The sequence below is a fragment of the Suricata suricatta genome, chromosome 17 (genome assembly GCF_006229205.1).
Source record: "Suricata suricatta isolate VVHF042 chromosome 17, meerkat_22Aug2017_6uvM2_HiC, whole genome shotgun sequence".
In the NCBI taxonomy this organism is placed as follows: Eukaryota; Metazoa; Chordata; class Mammalia; order Carnivora; family Herpestidae; genus Suricata; species Suricata suricatta.
The window spans coordinates 41,063,659-41,090,223 of NC_043716.1; the positions used below are offsets into that span (position 1 = coordinate 41,063,659).

The window sequence follows — 26,565 nt, forward strand, 5'->3', positions numbered from 1 at the left end:
TCTGCCCCACCGCACGCAGCCTGTTTTTCTCCGCAAATGGTTTACTTGTACACATTTTTCACAGCAAGTTTCTGCAAACAGGCTGGCGAAGGGGAGAAGGGCTGCTTCTGCACTAGAGTTGGGGGCGAGGGAGCCAACTTCCAAAGCTGCACGTAGTCTGGTGGCTGGCCCACGAACTCTGTGGGAGGGCGGAGGGGGCGTGAGGAGGGTCAAGCTGGCAGCCCCCCTTAGAGACTGGATTAGCCCCACCTGGGTCAGTCCCTCTTTCTACTCCCTCAGTCCCATTTCAGCCAGTCCTGCCTCCTACCTGGGTACTCCGCCCCCTTTTTTTTGGCTCCGCCCCATCCTTGGTCACGTCCCGGAGTGATTCCTGATTACTTCTCCGTCAGCCTGGTCATGGTTTCTTGGGAGTCCAGCTCACATCTATGCCCTGTCGGCACCGCCTCCACTCCGCCTGCTCCGCCCCTATCATCAACCCCGCCCACCTCGCCCCGCCCCCTTAATCTGCTCTCACCAGGGCTGAGAGACCTCTGGCTGGGCCCAAGCTTGTGGCTGCTGGGCTGGCAGGACTTGGGAACTCGGACGACAGGGCGTGGGGCTCTCTTCCGCGTCCTGTGTTCTGGTGGTGTCCACCTGGCCAAGTTAGGGATCTGAGCGTAGGGGCTGCACACACCTGGACCCGGGAAGCCGGTAGGAGGAAAAGGAGAGGCTAGTCCTGACAGCAGGTCTCGAATGAGGGTGTTACCTCCCCCCCTCCCCACCCTCGCCCCCGCCTCTGGTCCGTGGGGCACACCCGCTTTGTTTAGTCTGTGCAGCGAGAGCTCCAACTCGTTGCTGGAGAGGCCGCTGAGGCGCGCGGCCTGGCAGAAGAAGGTGAGGCCCCCGGGAGCGCGGGAGCCACTGTGGCCACGCCACCGGCCCCTCCAGCCTGGGTTCAGCCGAAAAGCCCGATGCTTCTTGGTGTAGTAGCTTGAAGGGGACAAATGGGGCACCCGTCTCAGACACCACTTCCCCGTCCTCTCCATCTCATAAGTAGGGGAACCAGGAGCCACTGGTCTCTGGCCTGGGGCAAGTTGGGACCCAGGAAACGGACTCAGAATTCAGGGCTCCTGCCTCTGGGCCAGGAACTTCAGGGGACTCCTGCACAGGGGTAGAGTCTGCCCCTCCCCAATCCTGGGCCCTGAAGTTGGGGACACTGTGCTTACCTCATCACTTCCTGTACCAACTTGTGGGGGACAAAGCCCTGGCTCATCAGCTTGAATAGAATCTCTAAGAACAGGGTCTGCGGGCCCTGGAGGTCATAGACCCGGCTGTTCCTCACCTGGCCTGGAAGCAGAAATCACGGAGGGGGACAGGGAGGCGCAGGGTGTGGGGTGGGGTGAGAGGTGAGGAGGAGGCTTCCCCCAGGCCAGGCCGTTCCCACCCCACCAGCCTTGCTCCTCACCCAAGCACTGAGCCAGGTGGTAGCTGCCGGTGAGGACCCCCAGGAAGTCTTTGAAGCTGACAGTTCCATCACCTGGGAAGAGAGAGTGGAGGGGGGTGTTGGGGGTGCCTCCCCTGCAGAAGGCCTGCCCTCCATATGTTTTAGGGGTTTGCCTGCAGTTCTCTCCAGACATTAGAGAATCTAGTCCCACTTCCAGCCGAACGTCAATCCCAGCTGAATAGGGGAGAAATCGCCCTTGCCCTGGGGAAGCCCCAAGTCAGGATGAGTATTTATACAGCAGAAATGTTTTAGGGACTATGGGATAGATGTGTTATCAGAGCAGGCTTCTTGGAAGAGGAGACTTTAAAATAGGACCAGGCCGGGGATTCTGTGGGCAGAGGAGGCATCCTTCAGGGCTAGCAGTGGGGGAGGACAAGAGGGCAGGGACAGGGGTGCCCACCGTCCAGGTCTGCCTGCCGCAGAGCCTCACGCATCTCCTGTGGGTTCAGCTGGATACCCACGTTGCGTAGGGCAGCTCTCATGCTGCGTATGTCCACAGTGCCTGTCGGGCTGGAGCTGAACAGTTTGAAGATCTCCTGGAAGGCTGGGAGCAGGGAGGGAGGCAGGCAGCAAGGTGAACCACACACAGGGGCCCTGAGATCCACCCACGCTAGCTCCGAATGGGACTGAATCACTCCCGACTTGGGTCACTCCGACCCCTGGGGGCAGGATAACATTTAAAGAACAACAGTGGCTGCTGTGTGTTAACTCCCCATTCAATTCTCACGTCCAAACTCCTGTCTATAGGAAAAACCATTCAAAACTTATGTCATAGGTCACACCCACAGTAGGGGAAGGGCTGGGCTTTGGACCCTGGCAGTCGGGGTCTGGAGCTGTGATGCTCTGAGGCTCTGGGGACCCTGCCGGCACCTGGCATGCAGCAGGCACTGAAAATTATTGACTGTGAGTAAAATGATTTTGCTTTGAGAGATCCTGCTAAGATAAGGGCATGACCTTAGAGGGGGTGTTGGGGCCCCCAAATGTAGAAGCGGTTCCTTCTACCCCTAACCCCACAGCCCCCAGATTCAGGGGGTTGGGAAACTCAGGTTATTTTTTTCCCCATCCTTTCTCTCAATTTCTTTCCTCCTTTCCTCTTTCCATCACGTCCATTCATCCATCCACCCACCCACCATCCAAATGCTGTTTTATCTACCAATCCATCCCTAGGAGCGTGTGCACACACGCGCGCACGCGCGCACACACACACACACATTGGTGAGCCCTGGAATTGTAAAGATTAGCCAATTAGACTGGCATTGAGGCACAGTTACAATATGGTCACTAACTTCTCACAGTGACCCCTGCCTCTGGGGAGGCAGCCTCTTGCAGTTCGGGTCTGAGCATTCCTTAATTTCTCCACCCTCTGCCCCCCACCCCCTCCTAGCCCTGGGGCCCTCACCTGCCAGCTGCCGGGGTGTCATGGGTAGCAGGTTCTCCTCTGCAAAGCTGCTTCTGCTTCAGGGGGAAGAGGTTGGAAAGACCTCTGCACCTGCTGCAGAGAGATGCCAGGGCCAAGCACTCGAACCCAGCATCCCAGGCCTGGTGTCCAGTCCCTGCCCTTACCTCTGAGACCCAGAACCTGAGTCTGACTGCACTGAATGGGTAGCTGCAAGGCGCTTGTACTCCCTGGGCCTCTGGGGAGACTGCTCAGCCCCTGTGGCCCTGACGGATGCTGGCTCCACCTGGGTCCGCAGGGCAGGGGTCTGCTGCGGCCTCTCCTTCTGCGTCCTGCAGGGCTGCTCCTCTCCCGGGTCCCGCAAGGGCAGTCTTTGAGGCTTCAGTGGAGGCCTTGGAGGCAGGGGCAAGATGGGGCTGAGGGCTCCCCCAGTCCCCCCACCCAAGTGCTTAGACTCCAGGGGCCCTGGGGCCAGGCCTATGGGTGCTCAGCTCTACCTCTTTCCAGGACCCCCACACCAGCCTGCTCCCACAGTCCCCTATCTAGAGGATTCTGGGGGCAGTAGCTTGCACCAGCAGACCCTTCACCAGCCCTGGTCACCTGTACTTTCTCTGTGCCGACGACAGGGATCTCTTGGTCTTCTGCCTTCTGCTGCCTGAAAGGCAGAGTCACAGGGTCTGAGGCTCGTCCAGTGCCCTGAGCCCACAGCCCCCAGGCTGGCTTTGGGGTGAACTTTAACATCTAGAGACAGGGGTGCACTGTCTCTCCCTCACCACAAGCCTGCTCCTCTTTGCTGGGGAACCTGCTGCTTTACTCTTTTGATTCTCTGCCCTGGTGAAGGCATCCAAATGTGTGACCCCACTCCAGAAGGATCCAGAAGGATCTCCTCCAAACCGTGCAAGCTTACAAACCACAGTTCACAGATGCTCCAGGAAAATGGACCCAAAGCCACATGACGCTTCTGGCCCAGCCTCTGCCCAGATACTCACCTCTGCACCTCCTCTTCCTTCAGCTGTCTGGCCTCCTGCCTGCCACCCCCCTCCTCTGGCCCTGGCCCGTTCCCAACTGTTCACTCCTTCCTAATTGCATGCTCCTAGGCCCCGAGAACCCCCTCCTTGGCCCCCTCTACAGGCAGGGCCCCCTCCTGAGGGGCTGCAAGCCGGGGCTTTCACCTGACAGGGAACCTTGGCACTAGCAGGCCAGGAGTCTGACCAGGGCCCCTTCGCTTTCTCCCCGACTTCCCTTTTCACGCCCACGTCCTCCCCCATATTCTGAATTACCATCCCTCCTTCGTTAACACCTCTCCTCTTCCAGAACCTTTCCCGCATTGCCTGTCCTGCACCAACGTGAAGAGGCGTGTGCATTTGTGTGCACATTTATGACGTGTGCCTGGCTCACAGGCATGTGTGTTTACATGTGCTTCTGCACACGGCATGTGTGGAGCTGTCTGTGAGTGGATGTGCGGATGCGTGTGTGATGTTACAGGTCAGCGGATCGGTGTGTGCGTGTGCGTGTGTGTATGTGTGTGTGTGTGTGTGTCTGGGTCGCATGGGGAAGGGCACCGTTATGTGCTCCCTCCTGTGTTTTAGACACCTCCAGCTCAAGGCTGTGACCCCTGGATGCCTCTTCACCTGCCCAGCCCATCCCCTGAAGGCTCTCTTGTAAGATGATCCCACTGTGGCCCTGGCTTTAGGCCAAGAGGAGGCCCCACTTCATGACCTAAGAAACCTGAGGCCTCAGAGAGGCCACCAAGGCCTCCCTGAGGCTGGTCATGAGTCTCTCCTGCTGGCTGAGAGGTCTGGACCGGTGTGAGCGAGGTGGAATGACCCATGGGGAGTGTGAGTAGGGGCCACATAGGGCTGGCAGAGCCCTTGGGGGCGGGTTGGGCAGGTGGGGCTAGGGTCGCTAAAACAACGGGGGTGGCATCCTTAAAAAATCAAGACCATGATGCCACGGCCGGTTGAGCTCACTAGTCTAGGAACGTTTGCACAAAAAGTCTGAGCCGGGGGTCAGCACTGGAGGCTTTACTGGTTTTGTCTAGTCATTTCTCTGGGGGAAGAGGGGGACGGCATCTCAAAATGGATTTTCAGCAATAATGGAGCCCCTTTCCTGGTTCTCGGCACCGAGCTGCAAAAAAGAGAGAGTGTCACTTGGGCCCCAGTGGGAGGGTCAGGGAGAAGAGTGATCCCAGAGGCTTCTTCGAGGAAGACCTTCGGGGTAAGAGGGCCTCGTCTTGCTGCACGCTGATGGGCAGCTGACCTTCTCTTGTGTCCATTCGTCACCGGGAAGAAAGGGGTGTGGAGAACCCTGTTCCCTCACATTCCAGTCCACGGTGTGTCCTGGGCCCGGGGCCACCAGGTTCTTAGCAGGACAGGTGCTAGCCTGAGCATTTCTGATGAGGGGGACCAAATTTCCTCATGCTAGAATGGCCTTCCCCATTTTGAACCCGGGTCTTTTGCCCGAGCCCAGGAGTGCTCACCCTCCATAGTCCCCAAATCTCCTCCAGCCCTGACCTTGGCACTGTGCCTCAGTCCACTGGAACCTTGTTTCCAGCAGCCTTTATGAGGTCACTGAGGTCGCGACCTCGCAGCCCACCATGTGCCCCAGCTTTGGAGTCCACCCACACATCCCAGCACACCCCACTCTTTTGGGGGAGCTGTGGGCCAGCCTCACTTACTCTTTCACGGCTCCTTGAGGCAGAGGGGATATGGCCAGGGATATGGCAGGTGCCTGGAGAAGCTTCACTTCCTCCTCGATGGTGGCCATCTCCACCTCTGGCTTGCTGAAGTCAAGGTAAGGGTGGGGCATGTTCTTGTCCTCCTGCTTCCAAGCTTTCTGTGGCTCTCTGGCTTCAAGTGGTTTCTCGAACAACTCCATAGTGAGCTCTTCCTTCTCTGGCTGGTCCATGGCTGGTGGCATGGCAGCATTTGCAGGAGGCATCTGGGCCTTCTGTGGGGGAGCTTTGATCATACACTCCAGGTTGGGCAAGTCCATCTTGCTGGATGAAGCCAAGGCCAAGGAAGACGCAAAGTTGACCAGCTCTGCCAGGCCAATGGCTGGGAAGGGACTGGGGGAGGTCAGGTGGGTCTCTGGTGGCTGCTGGGAGTCTGCGGCTGGAGAAGCTGGCTGGGTGCTGGGGTCCTGGAGCAGCTCCTTGGAGCCTTTGGTGTCCTTGGGGTCGGACTTCTGGTCCTGGTGGTTGGTGGCCTTACCTGTGCTTTTCTTGTCCAGCTCCATGCCGACCGCCTGCTGCAGGCTGTGTTCTGAAGTCTGGATGAGTTTGTCTGCCCAGAAGAGGTGCTTGGAGGTCTGCACGCAGATGGAGTGATGGGTGGCGGATGCCCGGTCGTTCTCTGCGGAACTCTGGTAGCTGGGATGGGACGTTATGCTGCACTGGCTGATGTCCTGCTGCTCGTAGGGCTGGAGGGACTCCATCTTGTACTCCTGCTGCTCAGGGTCCTCCTTCGGCTTTGGCTCGAGCTCCAGCTCCACTTCATCTGGGTTAAGGTCCAGGTCCACTTTCTGCATGGGTTCCAGTTCTAGCAACTCTTCCTTTAGCTGAAACGTTTCAAAGGAAGCTGGGGAGGCCCCTGCCCCTGAGGTCCCCCCTGGTGCCAATCCCCTGCCCTCCCCACTCACTGCTTGCTTTCTCCCCTACACTTGCCGCCTCTTTGCAGAGACCTCCCTGGGGCCGGGAGGCAATGTAGGCAGGTGTGCGTGAGCGTGTCTGGTCCAGGGAGAGTTATCAAGGATTTGGGGGAAGATGGGACTTAAAGAATCCTGCCCCTTATCTACCGCCTCCCCTTCCGAGGTGCCCTTGCCCACCGTTACGTCAGTCTCCTCTTCTTCTTGTGCCAGCTGGAACTGGTATTGGGTTGTGGCATCCCTATGACAGAAGGAGACGGAGTGGATGACAGGCCTCCGTGGGGTGAGTGGGGTGGCTGTAGGGGGATGGAGGTCTCTGGGGACCCCAAGGTCCCCCTGCCTTGGACAGGGGCTAGCAAGGTGGCCCCAGCTCTTCCACTCCCCTCACTGTCCCTGCATCCACCAAGGATTCCAGAGAGCTATGTTCAGATGATAGTGAGTTAGAAAGTGCTCGGAGAGCTTGCCAGTTGCCCACCCTGCCCCAAAGAGGGACCCAGTCAGCTGGAGGTGAGGCCTGGGAGTCCTCATGTTAATCAAGTGTTCCAGTGCCCAGAGGTTGGCTCCCTAGAGAGGGAGAAGCCCAAGGGCAATGCCCTCCTCCTGAAAGGCAGAGGGGTGTGTGTGTGTGTAGGATCCCCCTCAGTTCTTGTTAGACATTTGCTGCCCTCTGGGCCCTTGCCCTCAGCGCTCAGCCAGGGGGACTCCCTCTCCTTCTTCGGGCCTCTACCCACCCTCATCTCAGGTAGCTTTGTCCTCAGAGTGAGGCAGTCAGAAGGCATCAGTTCCCATCCATGCCCCCCAGTGTGCCCTGCCACCCCTCAGTCCTTCACTAATGTCAGGGGCTGAAGGCAGAAGAAGCCAGGGGGTGGTAGGATGCCCCCCCCCATGACCTTTTGGCCTGGATGCTGCCCCCTGGGGAGATTCTGGAAAGAAGCAAGATGGAGAAAGATCTTGGCTTGCGGGGGGAGTGTATGAACACTTGGCAGTAATGGCAGCGGGTAAGGGGTGGTGGTCCTGGAGGGTGGGGGGCTGGCTCTCACTTCGTCTCCACAATGTCCACTGAATCACTGCCACAGCAGGGAAATCCATTGGCACCTGGCAGGGAGAAGGAGGGAGGGCAGGGGAGCTGCAAGTGGGGACAGTCCCTGGAGGGGTGGGTCTGGAGCCTGGGGAAGGTGGTGCTGATTTAGCCACCCCCGCCCTCCCTGCCCCCCATCTCAGCCCATGCGCCCTCCCTCTCCTGTGCTGCCCCTTGGCTCCCTGCTCTCCCTAAGAAGGTCGCCAGCCCTGCACTGCTCATTTGCTTCCCTCCACACCTGAATCTGCCTTGCCCGTAGCTCTCCCTGATCCGTCACCGCCCTCCACAAGTTGAACTCCCGTTTACTAAGTGCGGCTATCCCGGGCATTGTGTTGGACACGTTCTCTGCTTTATCTTATTGATTCAACAAAAAATGAGAAGAGGGTCATTTGCCCAGGGTCGCTCAGCTGATCGTTGCTGATGTCAGGAAGTGAATGCAGATTTGACTCTAGAAACTTTCAACTCTGCTGTCCTGCACGCTTTTCTACCCAGGAGCCTGTAACTGTGTAGACACCCCCTGAGAACCTTCTTCATCTCCCTCCATTCCTGCCCCTCTGCCCCCTTTCTCTACTCTCTCTGGCCAGGCCTTGGATCTGATCTGCCGCTCACCTGAATCCGGGCCCCTCCTACCCCGAAGCCCTTTCTCTCCTCCAGGCTTCTCACTCCATCACATCCTGGGGACACCCAACCCCCACTGCAGGCCGAGGCTCTCACCCTAGGCATTTGATCTGAGGGGATGCTTTCAGCTATCTGATTTCTGAGTTCGGATCACCCCCTATAGAAGAGACAGCAATGTCTTGGGGAAGGTTCCCCCACCCAAGTCATTTCCCTGGAGGCTTGTATCTTTTATGGAAAAAGCTTGTTTTTCATCCGCTGGGGGGTAGGGGCTCTCCCATTCTTTGCTCCCAGGGTAGTAGATGGGGGTTGATGGTGCAGCCGTCATGCAGTGGGAAAGCTGGGTCCCTCTGAGCCTGGAGTGGGGCAGGAAATGATGGCTTTGGCTCTGGCTAGGAAGAATTGCTCCCCGGATTATATCCTAAGGATCAGAATGTGCACGGCCTCTTCCTAGAGATGTAGAGGCTGGTTCTGTGACTGGAATTTGGGCACACCCATGTTCCTTCGGGGCCTGGGCATCACCTTGGATCACCTGCGTGGCCGGGCTAGGAGTGTACTTGCCACTCCCAAGAGCCAGCTCAGTGGTCTCTTCCAAATCTTCCACCAACTCGACTGCCATGTTCCCTTGGCTTCCTCCCCACGTCTCCATTTCCAACTCCACTTGACCCCAGTGCTGCGATTCTTCAGGCCTCTCACCTCAGAGCCTTGCTTGCCCTACAAAATTTCCCTGGACAATCTAATCAGCACCCTCAGCCTAAACCGTTTCGTGAACAGTAACCGGGTGCGGATAGGAAGAGAAAGTGTTCTGGTGTGAACCAGCCGCACTGGGAGTTGGAAGCAAAATTCTGAGGTTGGCTCAACTTGGGACCTCTGTGGCCAACTTGGGAACATTCTTTTAAGGATTCGGGTGGCATTCTGTAGTCTGTGAAATAATTTCAATTTCCAACTGCCGGTTGCTAGTATATAGAAATGTATGTCTTGTAACCATCCAAAAATCCTATTAGTCTAGTTTTTTGCTTTTTGTTTGGTGGGGTTTTTTGTTTTTTGTTAGTTTTTTTGTAGAGTCCATAGGGTTCTCTATAAAAACACTAATGTGTGTTACTAGGGGTGCCTGGCTGGCTGGCTCAGTCAGTCCAGGGTTGTTGGTTAAAGCCCCACAATGAGCAAAGAGATTACTTTCAATGTGTGTCTCGAGACGGTTTTACTTCTTCCTTCCCAAGTTGGATGTCTCTTATTTTGTTTTTCTGCTTTAACTGTACTGAGAACAATATTCTGTACAATGCTGAATAGAATTGAGAGTGGACATTCTTGTTTTGTTCCTGGCCTTAGGGAGAAAGCATTCAGTATTTCACCATTAAGTATGATGTTAGCTGTAGATAGATATGAGGAAAATTCTCTTCTCTTCTTCACTTAGTTTTTAATTAGGAAGAGAGATAGTATTTTGTCTGATGCTTTTCTGCATTTATTGAGATGATTATATGGTTTCTCTTTTCTTTCTCTTTCTTTCTTCCTTCTCTCTCTCTCTCTCTCTCTTTCTTGTAATCTCTGCACCCAATGTGAGGCTTGAACTCATGACCCCAAAATCCAGAGTTGCATGCTTTTCTGACTAAGCCATCCAGGAGCCCCTGTTTTTCTTTTATATGTAACATGTTATAGCATATGAACAATGTTGTATTTTATTGTTAATAATTCTTTTATATTCTTTTTATGGTGAAATAAATTTTTTAATGTTAAAATCGACTTTGCATTCCTGAGATAAATCTCATTTGGTCATAATGTTTTATCATTTTATACATTGTTGAATTTGATTTGCTTACTTTTAAAAGTTCTTAAGTTTATTTAAGTAATCTCTACATCCCATGCGGGACTCAAACTCATGATGTTGAGATCATGGGTCACATGAGATCAAAGGTTGCATGTTCTGACTGAGGCTATCAGGCTCCCCTGATTTACTAACTTTTTAAAAGAAATTTCTCATGAGGTTCATGAAGTATATTGGTGTATTATTTTATTACATTATCTTTGTCAGGTTTTGATATTAGAATCATGTTGTCCTCATAGAATGAGTTGGGAACTATTCTGTCTTCAACTTTCTGAAAGAGTCTGTATAAAATTGGCATTCTTTCTTCTTACATTTGGTAGAATTCACAGGTGAAGCTTGTGAATGTGGGCCTGGAGTTTCCTTGTCCATTTCATCTAAGTTGGCAAATTTATTGACATAGGTGTTCATAATATTCTTTAGTATCCTTTTCATATCTGTAGATTCTGTAGTGATGTCACCTCTTTCATTTCTCATATTGGTAATTTTTGCCCTCTTTCTTTTTGTCCTGTTCAGTTTGGCTAGAGATTTATCAGTTTTGTTGACCTTGAACTACACAGAGGTATACATGGCTCCTGCCTGGTCATCCTAAACTGACATCTGCCAGGCAATCACTCCTATAGCATAGGCTCCCAATCAGCATTTTATGATTTCACTCTTAAACATGAACAGCATCATCAGACATTTGAGGAAACTGCCCACATGCAATTGACAGACCAATAGAAAAGGTGACTCTAGAAGACCAGAGTTTAGTTGGAAGAGGCAGAAAAGGAGCCTTAAAAATACTCTAAAATCTTAAGAGATTCTGAGATGTACATATTCAACAATATATGTTGCAACTAAAAAGCAAGAATAGGATGCTATAAAAAAGAATTAGGAAAAGAGCTTTTGACAAAAAGAATTGGAAAATAAAACAGAAAAGCTTCCCAGAAAGAATCAAAATATCAAGACAATGTGAGATAAAAGGATTAAGAGACAGTCCAATTCAGAGTTATAAAAAGGAGATCCAGAAAGAATAGAGAATATAGAAAAGAAAAAAATTTCTCTGAACTGAATGATGTCATTGGCTTAAAAGGGTTAGGTGAATGCCCAGCACTAGAGATGTCAGAAGATCCTTGCTGTGCAAGTTCATTGTACTAGGAACAAGGAATTCTTAAATGCTTCTAAAGTGGAAAAACCAGTCACCAAAAGAGGAGGGGAATTGATTATACGGGCAGCAGAGTTAACAACAACTGCCTTTAAAATTCTGAAGAAAAGGTTTGTTAACCTATAGTTCTTTTTTAATTCATTAATTTTGAAAGAGAGAGAGTACATGCTCAAGTGGGGGAGGGGGAGAGAGGGAGAGAGAATTCTGAGCAGGCTCCACACTGTTAGCACAGAGCCTGATGCAAGGCTCAACCCCACAAATGGTGAAATTATGACCTGGAACCAAATTCAAGAGTTGCTTAACTAACTGAGCTACCCCAGGTGCCCCTAATCGATAGTTTTATACCCAGCCAACCTATCATTTCAGACCTGGAAGGACTCAGGAAATTTACTTCCTCTTTTTTTTGGAAGTTACTTGAGAATGTGCTAAAACAAAACAGAGGTGTAAAACAAGAGACCCAGGAAGGAAATAGTGTGTCCACCCCAGGAAAGCAGCTACGTCTTAGAATGTTAACTGTACAGAGACACGAAGAAGGGTGTGGGGCTGTAGATTTCTGAAATAAAGGAAACCTTATAGAATAGTTGACTGGTTGTAGAAGTTGATGAAAACCAGGACTGTGATACACCAAAGAATATAAGGAAAAGACAACTAGCAACTCCTGGAAAAACAAAATTTGTATGAGAAAGAAAAGGTCACTTTCCAGGTTCTGCAGTAAAACAGTAAGTTATGTAGTCACAATAATGTAAGTCCTGTTTACTAAATCTCAACTCTCAGAGCCAATATATAAATAAAATTTGGAAAACGTATTTGTGGCTTTAGGGACAATGTAAATGTTACCAACCTTCATACTGAAAAAATAAAAATACGGGTTAGAGTCACTGAGAGGAGAAAGGCAGGGAGGAAAGCTCAAGGGGAAGTTAGGGGCACTGAAAACATCTTACTATGTGAGTATCAAAAGATACTGTCTAAAGTGATAAAAAAATAAAGATCTAAGATCTAAGTACACAAAAGGCATCAGCAGATCTAAAACTGATGTTGGGAGGATGGCGGAGAGTGGATCCATTAAAACAGGAAGGTGATAATGTTTAGAACTGATAAACCAAGAAAGAGTCCCTAAGCTTGTAAAAAGATAAGAAGGTAATTAGGCAGAAAAAACAGTTCCAGTGAAAAAATGGTGGCTGCTCTGAGTGAGCCCAGGGGGGTGCGGTAGGGAATACTTGCATTTAATCACTGAAAAAGCTCTTCAGTGTGATTTAATATTATGCATATATGTTTTGATAAATGTTGAACCCCCCAGCTAAAGGCCAAGCAGAGTTCTAGGGGCTACAGTGATGAACACGCATAGTCTCTGCCCCTCTGGAGCTTTCGATTCTGTGGGCTGAGACCACAGGAAGCCCTCCAATCTCTATTTCTTATTCCCTCTCGGAGCTCTAGACGCCAACTCCAGTGGCCGATTACACATTTCTCCCTAAGGGGACCTCTCCCTTGTCAGAGCCTTAGGTGTTTCCTCTCTCTGAAATGTCCCTTGTTTTCTATTGAGATGATACTCAGGGCTCACTTCCTGGACACCTTCAGGACTCCACCCCGTGGCGTCTCCTCCAGTCGCACCTGCCTTGCCCCTGCAGACCTCTGAGCGCAGGACCTCCTGCTGACCCTTAACTAGAGGTGGGCAGGGTGTGTGGGTGGCCCGCTTTGATTCTCTGATCCCCTGCACACAGAGTCTGCAAGGTGGATGCTCAAAAAAGTGTGTGAAGAAATGAATTCCTCATCCCTCCCCCACTGCGAGACCATGTGGCCCGTCCTCCATTTTCTACAAGTTTACACCCTATGTGTCCAGACTTCAGTGTGGGCAACACAGCTCTGCGTGCCCGACCCATCTTCCTTCCCAGTCGCTCATCTCTTGATAACCGCCTCTCCCCAATAATCCTTCATCCTATCACCCAAATTAGAAATCTGGGTTATCTGTGACACCCCCCCCCCCTCAAATTCCCCAGCTTCTGACCTCCCTACCTCTGACCTGCAGGTCCCCTTCTCCACCCCCACTGCTTCTCATCATCTCCCAACACCAAAGTCAACACAAGCCTAGCCCTTACTACCGGCCGAACTCCATGCCGACTGCTTCCCGTACATTCTATCGTTAGAGCCACTCTATGCTCAAGTGGTCATGACTCTCCTCTCACAGATGAGGAAACTGCACAAGTCACACAGCTGTGTTGTCTGAAACCTCTTTAGGCTTCTGGCTGGAGCACTGCAACCACATTTCCCTCCAGCTCGAGCTTCTTAAAGACCCCAGAGTGAGCCTGCTGCACCACACCCGCCTCTGGTCACATCCAGACCGTCGAGTGGTGTCAAAGATCCCATATCATCTGACCACTGGCTCTCTTTTTGCATCTCCTGGTATCCAGCCCCCAGCCAGCTCCCCCAGAGCACAAGCAGGCCTGTTTGTGCCTGAGTGCCTTTGCACATGCTATTTCAGATACCAAGAAAAGTCTCTCTTCTGGCAAAATCCTACTCATCCCTGACAGGCCAACTCACCTCTCCAGTGTCCTCTTCTCTGTGACACACCTAGCTGTCTAACCCACATTTTAATTTTTAGTTAACGCATGAGACTGAAGACCTAACACAAGAGCTGAAGTGGGTGCAGTAAATGTCGCAGGAGTGATTCGAGGTGTCTGCATCAATTTGTTACCCCACAAGTTTGGGAAAGGGGAAAAGCTGCTCTCCGGTTGTTGGTTTTTGGCACATTTTTAATGCTGGCCCGTGTCCTTCTGGGAGAGAAGGTCCCTGAGAAGAAAACCCCCACTTCAGTGGACACCTAAGGGGCAAATGGCTTTGCTCATTGGTACAGAGAAGAGTGCAAAGGGCAAAGGAAGTGTTCAGTATTTGTTGAGACCCACTGCCTCTCTCTGCAAAGGCTCCAATCATCAAGCAGGAACAACTGAAGGTGATTTTGGGGTTATCAGCAATTTGGGATAATTCATGAGTTTCCTGGGCACAAAGTCACTGCTCTTTGCGTGTGCCTGGAACCCCTCCAAGACTCCGCTGAATCGGTGGCCTGTACTCCCAGGTGTGCATGTGAGCCCTTGCGCAAAAGCTTGTGCACCGCACAGGGCCCAGGCCCGGAGTGGTAGTCAGAGGGCAGAGGACAGAGGGCTGGGGTCTACCTTCCTTCCTGGCGCCTGGGGCTTTGGGAGCAGGGGGGAGGGGCCCAGGGCCGAATCCCCGCCTCCCTCCGTGCCCCCCACCTCCCCGCCAGCCCACCGCCGCACGGCCCGCCGCGCGCGCCAGCCCACTCCCACCTGTCACTCCCATGCTGACCACAGCTCTGCCGGGGAAGCGGGCTAGTGGGGCTAGTGGCTGCTGCCCCTCCACCTCCAGTGCACTCTTTGGATGGGGGCTGCGGGAGGGGGGTGGCCGGCGCCTGTGATGTCGCCGCCTCTGTGACGCTCCCTGCCGAGAACTACCCCCCACCCCCCCCAACAGAGCTCAGGATTCCTGGTTCGTGGGCGGCCCTTTGGCGGGGAGGGGGGAGGGTCCTCTGGAGAAGGATGTCCCACCCCCGCAGCCCGAGCCCTCTCCAAAGATGCAAGACTGCTCAGCTCTTCCCAGCAGTGCCAGAGGGGCGTGACTGGTAAGCTTGGATGGCCTTTGCACCTGCCTGGGCCGCACACATATACTTAAGCAAGGCTTGGGGGGGGGGCGGGGTTTGACAAGGCACCCTGTGCTCAGGGTTGGGAGGGTGTGGCATCCATCTCCAGACAGGAACCCACTCCTGGAAAGTCACAACTGGTTACTCAGGGATCGAAGTCTGCTCCCAGTTCTGGTCCCTGAAAGCCAGGCCTCAGGGATAGGAAGGGGTGGGGCGTCTTTGTTCTGGGCACCTGGTGTGCCCCCACCTATCTATATCAGGCCAATGCCCAGGCCTTGGCATCCTCTCCTCCTCAGCCCGGCAGTGTTTGGCCAGGGACTTCCCTATTGCCACCAGGTAGGGCATCTTGCCTAACTGGTCTGAATAGATAGGCCAGAAGGAGGCCTAGAAACTCCCACTGGGAGGGGGAGGCAGGAAGAGTGACCTCACCCAAGGGTGGAAAACAGTCCTTGCCCACCCACAACAATGGGCAGACCTGAGATCCCACCCAGAAGGCAAAGGGAGGCAGCTGTTTGGACCTGAGGTTCTGTAAATAGGCAGGCGAGAGTGGGGACAGCCACAGCCCACCGTGTTTGTCATCACCCCAAACTTTATTGCTTACAAAGAGTTCTCTACAACCCGAACTCTGTGGCACCAAGGCTGCAGCTCTTCACGTCCTGGGGGCTGGGGGTCCCTCCTTGGGGAGGAGCATGGCTCGATGTGGATAGCTGGACAGAGGCCACCTTGGCAAGACATGGGAACGAGCTTCTCCCAAGGAGGCATCTCAGGGGACACCCCTCGCCCACCCAGGAGCAGAGGCTGGCTGGCCCCCGCGCAATGATTCACAGTTGATTAATGCTACATGAGTCTTGATCAGCACCCCCACTGAAGAAATGATGGGGCTGGGGCAACGTCGTAGGGTGGGGGGGGCTCATCTTAAAGAAAACTCTGGAGGTTTGAGGGGTCGTGAGCATAGAGACAGGTCAAGACTTGAATCCCTTCACCCCATCTCCTGTCCTGCTTGTGTGTGTGCAGAGCCACTGACCTGCCCTCCTGGAGGGCAGCCGTGAAAGTGCTTTGAGGTCATCAGAGTGCAAAGTGCAGTTGGCAGTGCCCCCTGGGCGAGGGGCAGGGCAGGGCCAGTGTGAGTGTGAAGCCGGGGCTGTGTCTCAGGAAGCTGGGTGTGCACGATGTTACAAGCTGGGGCCGGGAGGCACGGGGGCGCCTGTGGCTGCTTTCTCACATGTCTGCCTCACCCCAGCCCCAGACGGCTCCTGCCGGGTAGGGTTCCCCACGTCCTTCGCTTTTACAGATGAGGGGGCTAAGTGCCAGCCAGTCGGGGGGGGGGCCAGTGCTGGGGCTGCAGCTGGGGCTCAGAGCCTGCTGCTCTGGGGAAGACTGATGGCCGGCAGCAAAGGGACATGTGCTTGGGGACTGAGAACCATTTCACTTAAGGCACCTCTGGTCCTTAGCTGAAACGTGAGTTCGGCTCAGGACTTGTGCTCCAACAATGTGACAAGTGTGCCGAGTTCTCCCTGGGAGACTTCCAGCGTCCACATTCCTCCCTGACTCTGGCAGGAAAGCTGCTAGGTCTAAAAAGGGGTTCAATGGCCAGGCACCATCAAATCCCCGTCAGAGGGTTCCTCGTTAACCCAGGGGTGGGTACCCCTGCTGCCCTGCTCCTGCACCAGACCTAGGTGTGGGTTCTGGGACACTTGACACCCTCACATCCGCTTAGAGGCTGAGGGGCCTCTGACCCAGGCCGGAAGCGGTTCTATCCTGACTGCCATCAAGTGGTCACTGGTCTAAGCAGGTCAGGCCAGCTCTTTCAGACCAGAGCAGAGAAGACCCTTTTGGCTCCCCATGGGAAGTGGTCTCCTGCCTCCCTCTTCCTCCTCACATGGGCACCGGGCGTTCTCTTGGCGGGTTGGGCAGGACACAGCAGATCCTGGAGTCCCACCGCCGAGCCACAGGGTGGCGGGTCCCTGGGAGCAGGCTGAGCCCGTGTGGCAGGGGTGACACGGAGCACCAAAAAGGCAGGCCCCTTCTGGCGGAGCGGAGCCAGTGGTGGAAGGCTGGGTTAGGGCCTGTTCTCCAGGTGCCCATGCTTGACCCTCCAGCTCCAGGCAAAGCTGCCGTCGGGGGCCAGGGTGCACTGCAGGTCGATGCCCGAGTCTGGGACCTCCATGTCATAGCGCACGGGCCGCCCGTCCTTGGTCACCAAGCTGAAGGCTGCGGCTGGGATCTGAGGGCAGAGCGAAACAGCAGGCCTGAGGCAGCAGCATGGGGTTTGCGGCTGTCCCGGAGTGCAAAGTGGGAGTCTCCGGCGGCATGGGAGAGGTCCCCTCCAGCCAGGCGGACAGCCCCGAATGCATACTCTTGCCCTTCTTTCTAGAGAATCTCAACTGGCCCAAGTGGAGGTCCTGGGGACCCTTCGGTCACCACTGCCAGGCTTGCCCTGCGACCTCGGGGGACAACTGAAGCCAACTATTCCCCACAGTGCCATGTCTACTTATTCAAAAGCCTGTCCCCTGGAGGGGTGGGCCAGGAACACTGAATTTTGGGACTCTGTCTCTTAGGTGTGCACCTGTCGTCCTTACCTGGCTGCTGATGCCGGTCGCGATGTCCCCCACCTTGACCCGGTGAAACTCCCGGATGTGCAGGTGTTCACCATTGAGAGACTGTATCTGGATTTTCACACCTAGAAGGCAAGTAAGGTGACCGTCAGGAGAGTGGCTGCTGGCTCCCTGTAAGAAGCCCCACGTGGAGGGACGCAGGATGGCCGTGAGGAAGCCGATGTGACATTTAGGCTGGAGTGGCCCTACTGTTCTATGTTGGCTAGTTCTTCCTGGCCATTTTCTGTCAGCATCTAGAATTTTGGCCTGCATGATGCAGAGAACTAAGGTTGGCTCTTATGGGGAAGGAGTAACCCAACCTGCAGACAAAGCAAAAAGGAAGTGGAGACAGAGACTCAGATTGTGGGCAACTGAGGCTGTAACGTCCCCAGAGTTGGAACAGCCGTTGGTCAGGCCTCAGGGGCTTGAGGCCATGTGTCTGCACTGGCCCTGGGAAGAGTGTGAGCTGATGTAACCTTTGTTCTATCAATATCACAAGGTAACCTATGCAGCCACACTTGAAAACAAAGAGGTCCATATATGTTTTCTTTCTCGTCTTAATGACTTTAAATCCCAGAGGAGGATCCCGGCAAACATGTTGCTGGGTTCTTGCTTAAATTGCTCATTCCTCCTTTTCCCTTTGGAAGACATATTTCTTTCTTGACTTCAGGCCAGGAGACGGCTCCGTGCCCCAAAGTAGGGGCCTTCTAGAACTCCATCAGCAACCCATGAGGGGCAAGGTCCTTCGCTGACTGCCCCACCAGGGAAGGCTCTGGGGCAATCAGGGCGTTTGCTCTAAACCGATTTCATGGCCAGGTCCCTTCAGTCTGGGCGCCGGGTGCCTTCCTCTCCCTTCTCCAGCTGCGCCCGGAGAAGGGGGACACAAGCTCCCTCGGACTCCCTAGTTGCCGGCAGATCAGGTACCATGGGCGCTGAGCAGGCAAGCATTGGGCTGTACCATTGAAGTAGCTTGGGGTGTCGGTGGGCCGCCCCCGGGCCAGCACCATGTTCCAGCTGGAGCTGCGGGCCTCTGCCTGGCTGTTCCATGAGTGCACACCGGAACTCAGGGTGTCCCGCGAGCTCTGAGATGCCTTTGATGGGTTCTGAAACAAGAGTGGGCACGATCAGACCCCTGGGCTCCGGGGACCATCTCTGGCCTTGGTGGGATTTGGGGCAGAGGGGCTCTCCCTTGGGGTGAGGCACTGCTCGTGTCCCGGGCTGGAGTGTGTCTCTCTTGGGCACTCTTGGGGCTAAGCAGGGGGCCGGAGGGGGAGTGAAGAGTATTTCTAGGGGGGAACCCAAGCCCAAATCTTCATCCCTACTATCTCCAGTAGCCAGACCACTCCCCAGGTCCTGCGTGTGCCGAAGACAGATTGGCTCATCCTGAGAAACCGCAACACCCCGCCCTGCCGGGGAAGCCCTTCCCAAAGGACCCCCACCAGCCTCCCTTCACTGCTACTTGCACACAGCCCATTCACCAGCTGGACACAAAGCTCTGTGCCCCGGCCCTGGGTCCCTGGCCAGCTTACCTTCTCACTGTCGTCTGACAGAGAGAGGCTGTCGACGCTGAGGCACGAGAGAATCTGCTCCTGCTCCTCCAGTGAAAAGGGCTGGGACAGGCTGTTCAGAAATAATTCTGCAGAGGAAGGCAGAATGTGGCTGTGAAGTCCGGGAGTGGCCCGGCCCGGCCGCGTGTCTGGCTGCACGGACCGCAGGAGCTGACCCCGGGGGAAGGAGCTAGAAGAGAGCCCCAGACTGGCTGCACAGCGGATGACAGGGGACCCAGAGGCCACAGCCGGGGCCGCCCATACCTAGTTCTAGCTGCTGCAGCTCCTGCTCGGGGAACGTCGCCTTCCGCTCCGCAGAGCTGGGGGTTTTGGCAGGGGCCGGCTCCAGGGAGGACAGAGGTAATGGCTCCCATGTTCCGGACTCCTCCTTGCACCAGTTCAGGCTTGGAGACTTGTTCCGCTCTGGGGGTTCTGGGGGCAGAGGAGGCTGGAGCTTAGGGGCCCCGCCTGTCGTGTCCTCGGTTGGCTGGGGTCCCGGAGCCCCAGGCGAGAGCTCCCTCGGCTGGGCCTGCGGGGTCCGTTGAGAGTGGCCTTGGCTGGGTGGCGGATGGCCTTGGTGTGGTGGCGGACGTCTTGGCTCTTTATACTCCCCCCTCCAAGGGCTCCGCAGACCTCCCACTGCAAAACAGAGCACACACAGTGAGGTGGAAGGAGGCCCGGCCAGGTGGCCCTGCCCAACCAGAGGGCTGGAGACAAGCAGTGGAGGGGCGGGTCGTGCCCCACTAAGGGACACTGTAGTCTTGGAGGCGGCCTCTTCCATAAGACAGCCTCCCACAACCGGAACAGGACAGTATTTCTGTCTTTTATTCCATTTTCCTTCTAGGTAACAATCGCAAATTTAAAAATGACAGGGTTAGCTCCAGAGAAGGACTTTGTACATAGAAAAGATTTAAAAACAGACCTGAGTTAACACCAACTTCAAGTTCCCACGTAAACCGGCCTCCTTGACCACCTCCTCCCTCCCCTGCCCCCATCTCTCCAACCCATCCCTCCCCACACTCCGTGCTTTCTCTGGAGTGCAGGGGAGCAGTTCATCTATGTTTTGGGGGGTATGCAGGGTCTGTCTCCCGTTTTATTTATTCCCCTTTCATTCCCATAACCACTGCCTCTCCCCTACCCACTCTCCTGGGGACATTCTATTCTATATGCCGTGTGACTTTGGGTTGATTGTGTTTTTGCAAACTGTGGGTTGTTCTTATTTCTCAATATTTAGTTTACAAAAAAGACATTGTGCTCTAGGCCTCGCTCTGTGCGTCCCCTTTTTTGCCCCGGACAGCATGCTATGGTTTCAAAATCCAGCCAGGTTGCCCTGTGAACATGGAGTTGCTTTAACTGCTGTGTGGGGCTCTGTGGGGCCCAGCCAGCCCACCCCCTGCCCACTAACCTCGCCTCTGGCCTCTCCCAGCCAAGGGACGTGCCACTGAGCCTACTCCTCTCCCGAAAATGACCCTGCAGTGCGTGCCCTCTGGTGTGTCCCCTTATGGATTTGGGGAGAATCTCTTTGGTGGCAGGCCTGGTACAGGCCGTGTTGCCTCCCTCCCTCACCCCTGCAGCCAGTGTGGGGCTCTTACCGTGCTGCAACGCCAGGCTGACCTTTCCCCCCAGCTCCACCGCAGACGCGCGGCGCCCAGGCTCTTTCCTTAGCCCCTCCTGGATGGCCTGGGCCGTGAGAGGGGCACAGGACGGTGGGATCTCCCTCACAGGTGGAGGCTCGCTGGCAATCTGTGGGGTCAGAAGGCAACATGTGTGGCCTGTCCCCACCCCCCTCACTTCCCGGGATCCTGCTTTCTGGTCCTGCTCTTCGCCACTCTCCCCCACCCTTGCTGTGCTGGGCTCGGTCACAAAGATGAGAGAGAGCTGAGGCTTTTCCAAGGAAAGGTAAAAACGGGGCCAGGGAGGCCAGGACAGCACCAGGCAGCCTGGTGCCCATGACCTCCAGGCCCAGCCTGTTAAGCCCAGGGTCTGAGTAGAAGAGAGCCCTGACCTGCCCCAAACCTAAGGAGACCCCTCTCCTGGGATGTGTCCTCTTGGGTCCACCAATTTGGGCATCAAAATGGGGACCACCCCAAGCCTGTAGCCTCACCCCATGGCCCTGCTGGCCCTCCTGGGTGCCATCACTGACCTTGAGGCACAGTGGTCCTCGGAAGTACTGGGTCCAAGGGTGGCAGCCATTGAGCATGTGAAGCATCATACAGCAGCTGCTCCACACGTCCACCTTGGCATCACAGGGCTCACCCATCACCACCTCCGGAGCCATGTGGGTCTCTGTGCCCGGGATGTAGTCCCCTGAGGGGGTGACGTGAAGCGGAAAAGCCGACAGTCAACTCTGACGGGCAAGAGTCTCAGCAGTGACCACACCAGTCAATTCCCGAAATGCCCTGAATCTGTCTCTGTTAACGGGGCTCTAGAGATAAAGCCTCCAGCTCAAATTTGCCCGGGGTGAGATAAGTCAGGGGCTCCACTGGGGATGGGCACAAAGAATGTATGACCCAAAATACGGGCTCTATCCTTTAGCCCAGACCCCTAGAGTGCTTATTAAAAATGGGGTGGAGCCAGGGCGCCTGGGTGGCTCAGTGGGTTCATGATCTCGAGGTTGACAAATTCGAGCCCTGCATCCGGCTCTGTGTTGACAGCTTGGAGCCTGGAGCCTGCTTCGGATTCTGTGTCTTCCTCTCTCTCTGCCCCTCCCCTGCTCGCACTCTGTCTCTGTCTCAAAAATAAATAAACATTAAAAAAATATTTTAAGGGGCGCCTGGGTGGTTCACTTGGTTAAGTGTCTGACTTCGACTCAGGTCATGATCTCACGGTTCATGTGTTTGAGCCCCACGTCAGGCTCTGTGCTGACACTGTGGAGCCTGGAGCCTGCTTCAGATTCTGTGTCTCCCTCTTTCTCTGCCCCTCCCCCACTCGTGCTCTGTCTCTCAAAAATAAACATCAGAATTTTTTTTAATATTTAAAAAAATGGGGAGGGGCCTGGGCATTCAAAATTATGTTGGAGGAGACTAATTAATGGTATTGATGTTCCCGAAATGTTAGCAAGTGAAAAAAATAAAAAATTACTTATACTCAGACTAGAAGGACTGAAGCTTTTACCCCCACTCTGGTGATCTGTACTTTAAATTTTTGCTTAGTTATACTTTCTGCAAAAGATTTTAGAAATTATTTTTGTAATAAAAAAACCACTAGCTATTTTAAACTAAAAGGCAGGTGTCTGTGTTCAATTTACATCTTCAGACTGACCAAGACAGTTCTCTAATGACAGAGAATCACTCCTAAAAGGTTTTTGCCTATAGTGCCTGGGCGGCTCAGTTGGTTGAGCGTCTGACTCTTGGTTTTGGCTCAGGACATGATATTGCAGTTCATGGGTTCGAGCCCTGCACTGGGCTCTGCACTGACTCTGTGGAGCCTGCGTGGGGTTCTCTCCCTCTGCCCTTCCCCTGCTCTCTCTCTCTCAAAATAAAAAAATAAATAACAGGCTACTTTTCATTTGGTCAAGAGGAAATAACCTTATGCTTAACGCTATAAACAAAGAAAAGGGCACAAGACTGTGTTACAATGGCCTTAACGAGGTACCGGAAATAAAGAAAGGACGAGCTGGAAGGAGTGATCTAAAATGTTTGTGATTATGTCTCTGGGCAACAGGAACAGGGCAGGTTCCTTTCCCCTCCTCTTCGACACCACTTGACTCTGTAGTTGCTAAATATTTCACAATGGGTGTGGATTACTTTATTTAAAAAAAATTAAATGTTTATTTAATTTTGAGAGAGAGAGACAGAGCATGAGCAGGAGAGAGGCAGAGAGAGGGAGACACAGAATCCAAAGCAGGCTCCAGGCTCTGAGCTGTCAGCACAGAGCCTGACACGGGGCTCGAACTCACAAACTATGAGATCATGACCTGAGCCAAAGTCAGACGCTCAACCGACTGAGCCCCCCAGGCGTCCCTGGATGTGGATTACTTTAATAATCAGAAAAGTGAAAAACAGATGTTTCTCCAGCTACAGAGCCCAGGCTCCTTGGTCAGCCCTTGTGTTGTGCTTCCAGAAAATTCGCTCAGAGGCCCAGGATGGCTGAGGCCACAGGCTGGGAGCAGAGCTACCCAGAAAAGGCTGGATGAGAGGGTAGGTGCCAAGGGTGCTCCAGGGCAGAAGACCTGGGGCGAGGCAGCCAGCCTTCCTGTTCCCTTCTCTGTGTAGCAGGAATAGCAGAAATACCAGAAACGAGTCCCTGATACTCCTTACATTTAAGCATAGCCAAAGCTTTCTGCTAACCTAGGGTTGTTGTTGGGCTGCCATACTGTGGTGGACAAAAAGGGGTCACCTCTCTGGCTGCTATTACAGAAAGCACAGGGGACGGCTAATGCTTAGTGAAGGTCAGTGGGGGCGGGGGCGGGGGCGGGGCTTACCCGTGAGCAAAGACTTCCCCAGGCCATCGGGTTGGAGGCACACAGCATGGCCGAAGTCACAGAGGGCCGCACGGCTCCCGTCGCTGGACAGGAGCACGTTGTCAGCTGCCAGGCCACCCCAGAGAAGAAGAGGAACAGGTGAGTCACTCTAGGCCCCAGCCCAATCTGGACCTCCTCGAGGCTGTTTCTGGCTGACCCTACACGGCCTTCTGATTAGTTTCATTAGTCATAAGGAAGGGAGGAGGGTTATCAGTTCAGGCTAGAGGCAGGGAGCAGGCGGATCTCTGAGGTCTGGGGACAGTTTACTCCGGGGACGCTGCCACTCCGCTCTGCTGCCTCCACCCTCCCCCAGTGGTCACCCAGCTCCCTCTGGAGTTCCCTGCAGGCACTGCCCCCTGGCAACTGGGGTGCAGGGATAAGGGCCTGGGCAATACCCTTCCCCCTCCCGCCAGCATAGCCCTGCTGGCCTGCCCTGGGGACAGGCAGGAGGAGGAGGCCACTGGGCACAGAGGCGGTGGGGGCTCGAGCCTCACCTTTAATATCTCCGTGCAGAATCCTTCGGGTGTGGAGGTATGCCAGCCCTTCCAGGGCCTGGCCTAGGTAGTAAAGGGCCCGGTCCTCTGGCAGACAGCCTTTCTGCTTTATGAGCTGGCCCAGCGAGCCACCTAGGAGACCAATGACTAGTCTTTACATGGTGCATTTCCAGACCTGCAAGCAGGCCATGGGCAAAGGCCTTCAAAGGGCAGGTGGTGGAAAGCAGGCCTTTCTGGCTGATGTCACAAGGTCAAGTTAAAAATGGAATAACTGGGGACCGAGGCCAAACTGGGAACGACGTGGGGAACCCTTGGCTCGGAACTCGGCTCCTTACCTTCTAGCAGTTCCATGAAGATGTTGACCCACGGACCTTCCTTCACAGCTCCATACAGAGGGACGATTCTGGGTGAGGTCAGTCCTGCACATGCCATCAATTCCTCGGCCCGAAACACTTCGATGTGCACCTGGCAGGGCACAGAGGTAGCTGTGAGTCAGGGTGAGGGACAAGGTCCCCCAGTGCCCCTGCACAGAGGCTGCTGATGTTCCCAGTGACGATTCTGAGGCCAGCAGGCAGGGCCCTGGTGGGCCTAGGGGAGACTCAGAGACTAAACTGTGTATCCTGCGGGTCAGGTGCAATGTCCAGTACTTGGTTAAAATTCTGCCCTGCTGATGTGGGTGGAAATACTTAGGATCACAAAGACAACAGCCCTTATCCAGGCTCCTGGCACGCTGTCCACCCTCAACTCTGCCAAACATAGAACTTCTTTTTCCCTCAGCCCAAATGTCTGGGCCATTTCTAGGACGTGAGGCCTTTTGTTTATCAACATCCACATCTACTCTTCGGAGGCTGCCGCCAGAGCTGATGCAGCCAAGGGTCCTGGCTCTGTCCGTGCCTCTGGCTCTTCAGCCCTTTTCTCAGCTCGGAAGTATGTGTCTTTCCCCTTGAGGGCTAAAATGTCCATTTAGATGGAGCACTCAGTGCCTGTTCATTCTGTGTGCAGCTGTTTCCCCAGGATTTGGCCAAAAGAGAGGCTTCTCAGGGGAGGGGTTTGGCCAAGGCCCCTCCCGTAAGGGGCCGCCCACTCTTTTGTGTAGGGATGAGCACAGCAAGGGGGGAAGAAACAGGTCTAGGATACAAACATCCCAGACTGCGACTCAGGCTTGGCCATTTCCAAAGGTAGAGTGCTTCCCTTCAGCTCTGTTTCCAAATGCAAACGGTGGTGACAGTGGTGTCTGGTCCTGCGCTGAGTGAGGATTTGGAGACTCGAGTGCTCAGGAAATGTTAGCTGCCCACTTCCTCCCTCCAGCCCAGATAAGAGCAACTTATTAAACACTTAGAATTCTTAACAGACACTTGTTCTCTCTTTTAGGGCTGCTGCTGGTTCTCCTGTTAGCCTCGAGAGGTGCCACCAGGGGGCGCCAGTGGCAACAAAACCAGTCAGGACCCGGCAGGCGGTCTGGCTTGGAGACTTGCTGACTTGGCAGGAGCCCTCAAGCTGTGGGGCTTTTGGACTTTGGCCTATCAGCGGAAAATGTCTCTCTCCTGGTTACAGAGTATCTGGTTTGGTTGATCACCTTGCATAAACTTGGACTCTTTGTCAGTGTTTCCAGCTCTGAACCTGAGTTGGAATGAATTCACCATCAGGACTGGCAAAGGTCTTTAACGCTCCAGCTCCCAAACTGGGCTGAAGTGCTCTGGGGCACCCCAGAGGATGCGGCAGGGCAGCAAGAGGTTTTACTGTTTTTCTTTTAGGCTTATTTATTTTGAGAGAGACAGCATGTGAGGGGGAGAGGGGCAGACGGAGACGGGGAGAGGGAATCCTAAGCAGGCTCCATGCTGCCTGATGAGGCTCGAACTGACGAAACTGTGAGATCGTGACCTGAGCTGAAACCAAGAGTCAGATGCTTAACTGACTGAGCCACCTAGGCAGCCCCCCAGGATGTTTTACTTTTGAGGGAAGCAGTGACGATGGCTATCTGTGGGACACCGCATAAATTACTCCCTCAACGTAGTTCAGCTTCAATATTAGCTTGTGCTCCATTCTTTCCACATGTCTTTGCGAAGCTACGTTTTTGGAGCTTGCTGGGGTGTAAGTACTTCGGTGGAGGGCGTGAGGGGCTGGGGGGAAATGGGAAGCAGGAAATGAAGCCGAGGATGTCCAATCTGGTCTCAAATGTTTGAGAGGTTGTGCAGTGCCTAATGAGGCATATATCCCATTAGTAATTATGATTAAGAACAGAAGGGAGATTTTTCTTGAAACTTACGTGTATTGTTATTCAAATGACTACTAAGTTGTTAGGAAAAACACTATTATTTGACCTAATTACTTGATAAATGGAACTTTTAGGTACTTGTTTTGGCCTGGGGTGCCATTAAAAATTACTGACACCGAGGAGCGCAAACCAAGGAAGTCTGGAAACCTCTGCTTTAATTTTTAAGAAATCCATTAAGGGGCGCCTGGGTGGCTCAGTCGGTTAAGCCTCCGACTTCGGCTCAGGTCAGATCTCACATTCGTGGGTTCGAGCCCCGCGTCAGGTTCTGTGCTGACAGCTCAGAGCCTGGAGCCTGCTTCCGGTTCTGTATCTCCTTCCTCTCTCATGCTCTGTCTCTCTCTGTTCAAAAATAAATAAAAAA

General features: G+C 54.0%; 2 protein-coding genes and 2 long non-coding RNA genes across 6 annotated transcripts in view; 2 read left to right on the forward strand and 2 right to left on the reverse strand.

Annotated features, from left to right (window-relative positions):
• Positions 1-20: 20 nt before the first annotated feature.
• SPATA32 (spermatogenesis associated 32) lies at positions 21-14,765 on the reverse strand. Its single transcript, XM_029926979.1, has 12 exons — positions 14,483-14,765; positions 7,565-7,619; positions 6,711-6,765; positions 5,557-6,437; positions 3,047-3,271; positions 2,883-2,938; positions 1,884-2,027; positions 1,445-1,516; positions 1,206-1,326; positions 794-969; positions 515-673; positions 21-178 (listed from the first exon to the last, which is right to left on the reverse strand). The coding sequence occupies exons 1-12, from the start codon at positions 14,493-14,495 to the stop codon at positions 42-44; spliced, it is 2,094 nt and encodes a 697-aa protein (XP_029782839.1). The 5' UTR covers positions 14,496-14,765; the 3' UTR covers positions 21-41.
• Positions 14,664-17,973, forward strand: LOC115281566. The gene is made up of 2 exons (XR_003904381.1): positions 14,664-14,814; positions 17,391-17,973. It is a non-coding gene; the product is annotated as an uncharacterized LOC115281566 (long non-coding RNA).
• The window catches only part of MAP3K14 (mitogen-activated protein kinase kinase kinase 14), a 44,203-nt gene continuing 33,039 nt past the window's right edge, over positions 15,402-26,565 (reverse strand). For 2 of the 3 annotated variants that reach the window (XM_029926976.1, XM_029926978.1), the window contains 10 exons: positions 24,265-24,394; positions 23,930-24,061; positions 23,397-23,501; positions 21,117-21,280; positions 20,566-20,716; positions 19,238-19,612; positions 18,956-19,062; positions 18,385-18,529; positions 17,412-17,512; positions 15,402-17,056 (listed from right to left, as the gene is read on the reverse strand). In XM_029926976.1, the coding sequence (XP_029782836.1) occupies positions 16,892-17,056; positions 17,412-17,512; positions 18,385-18,529; positions 18,956-19,062; positions 19,238-19,612; positions 20,566-20,716; positions 21,117-21,280; positions 23,397-23,501; positions 23,930-24,061; positions 24,265-24,394 (1,575 nt within the window). In that variant the 3' untranslated portion in view covers positions 15,402-16,891. The remainder of the gene's footprint in view (positions 17,057-17,411; positions 17,513-18,384; positions 18,530-18,955; positions 19,063-19,237; positions 19,613-20,565; positions 20,717-21,116; positions 21,281-23,396; positions 23,502-23,929; positions 24,062-24,264; positions 24,395-26,565) is intronic. The other variant, XM_029926977.1, reaches the window with a different exon arrangement.
• On the forward strand, positions 18,107-20,233 carry LOC115281567. The gene is made up of 2 exons (XR_003904382.1): positions 18,107-18,346; positions 18,758-20,233. It is a non-coding gene; the product is annotated as an uncharacterized LOC115281567 (long non-coding RNA).

Bases quoted from the DNA above. Each gene is read 5' to 3' on its own strand.
- SPATA32 (XM_029926979.1), bottom strand. The intron at 6,766-7,564 runs GTGAGAGCCAGC...CTTCTGTCATAG, and splicing joins GTGGACATTGTGGAGACGAA to GGATGCCACAACCCAATACC. The intron at 2,028-2,882 runs GTGAGGGCCCCA...CCCTGCTCCCAG, and splicing joins GACACCCCGGCAGCTGGCAG to CCTTCCAGGAGATCTTCAAA.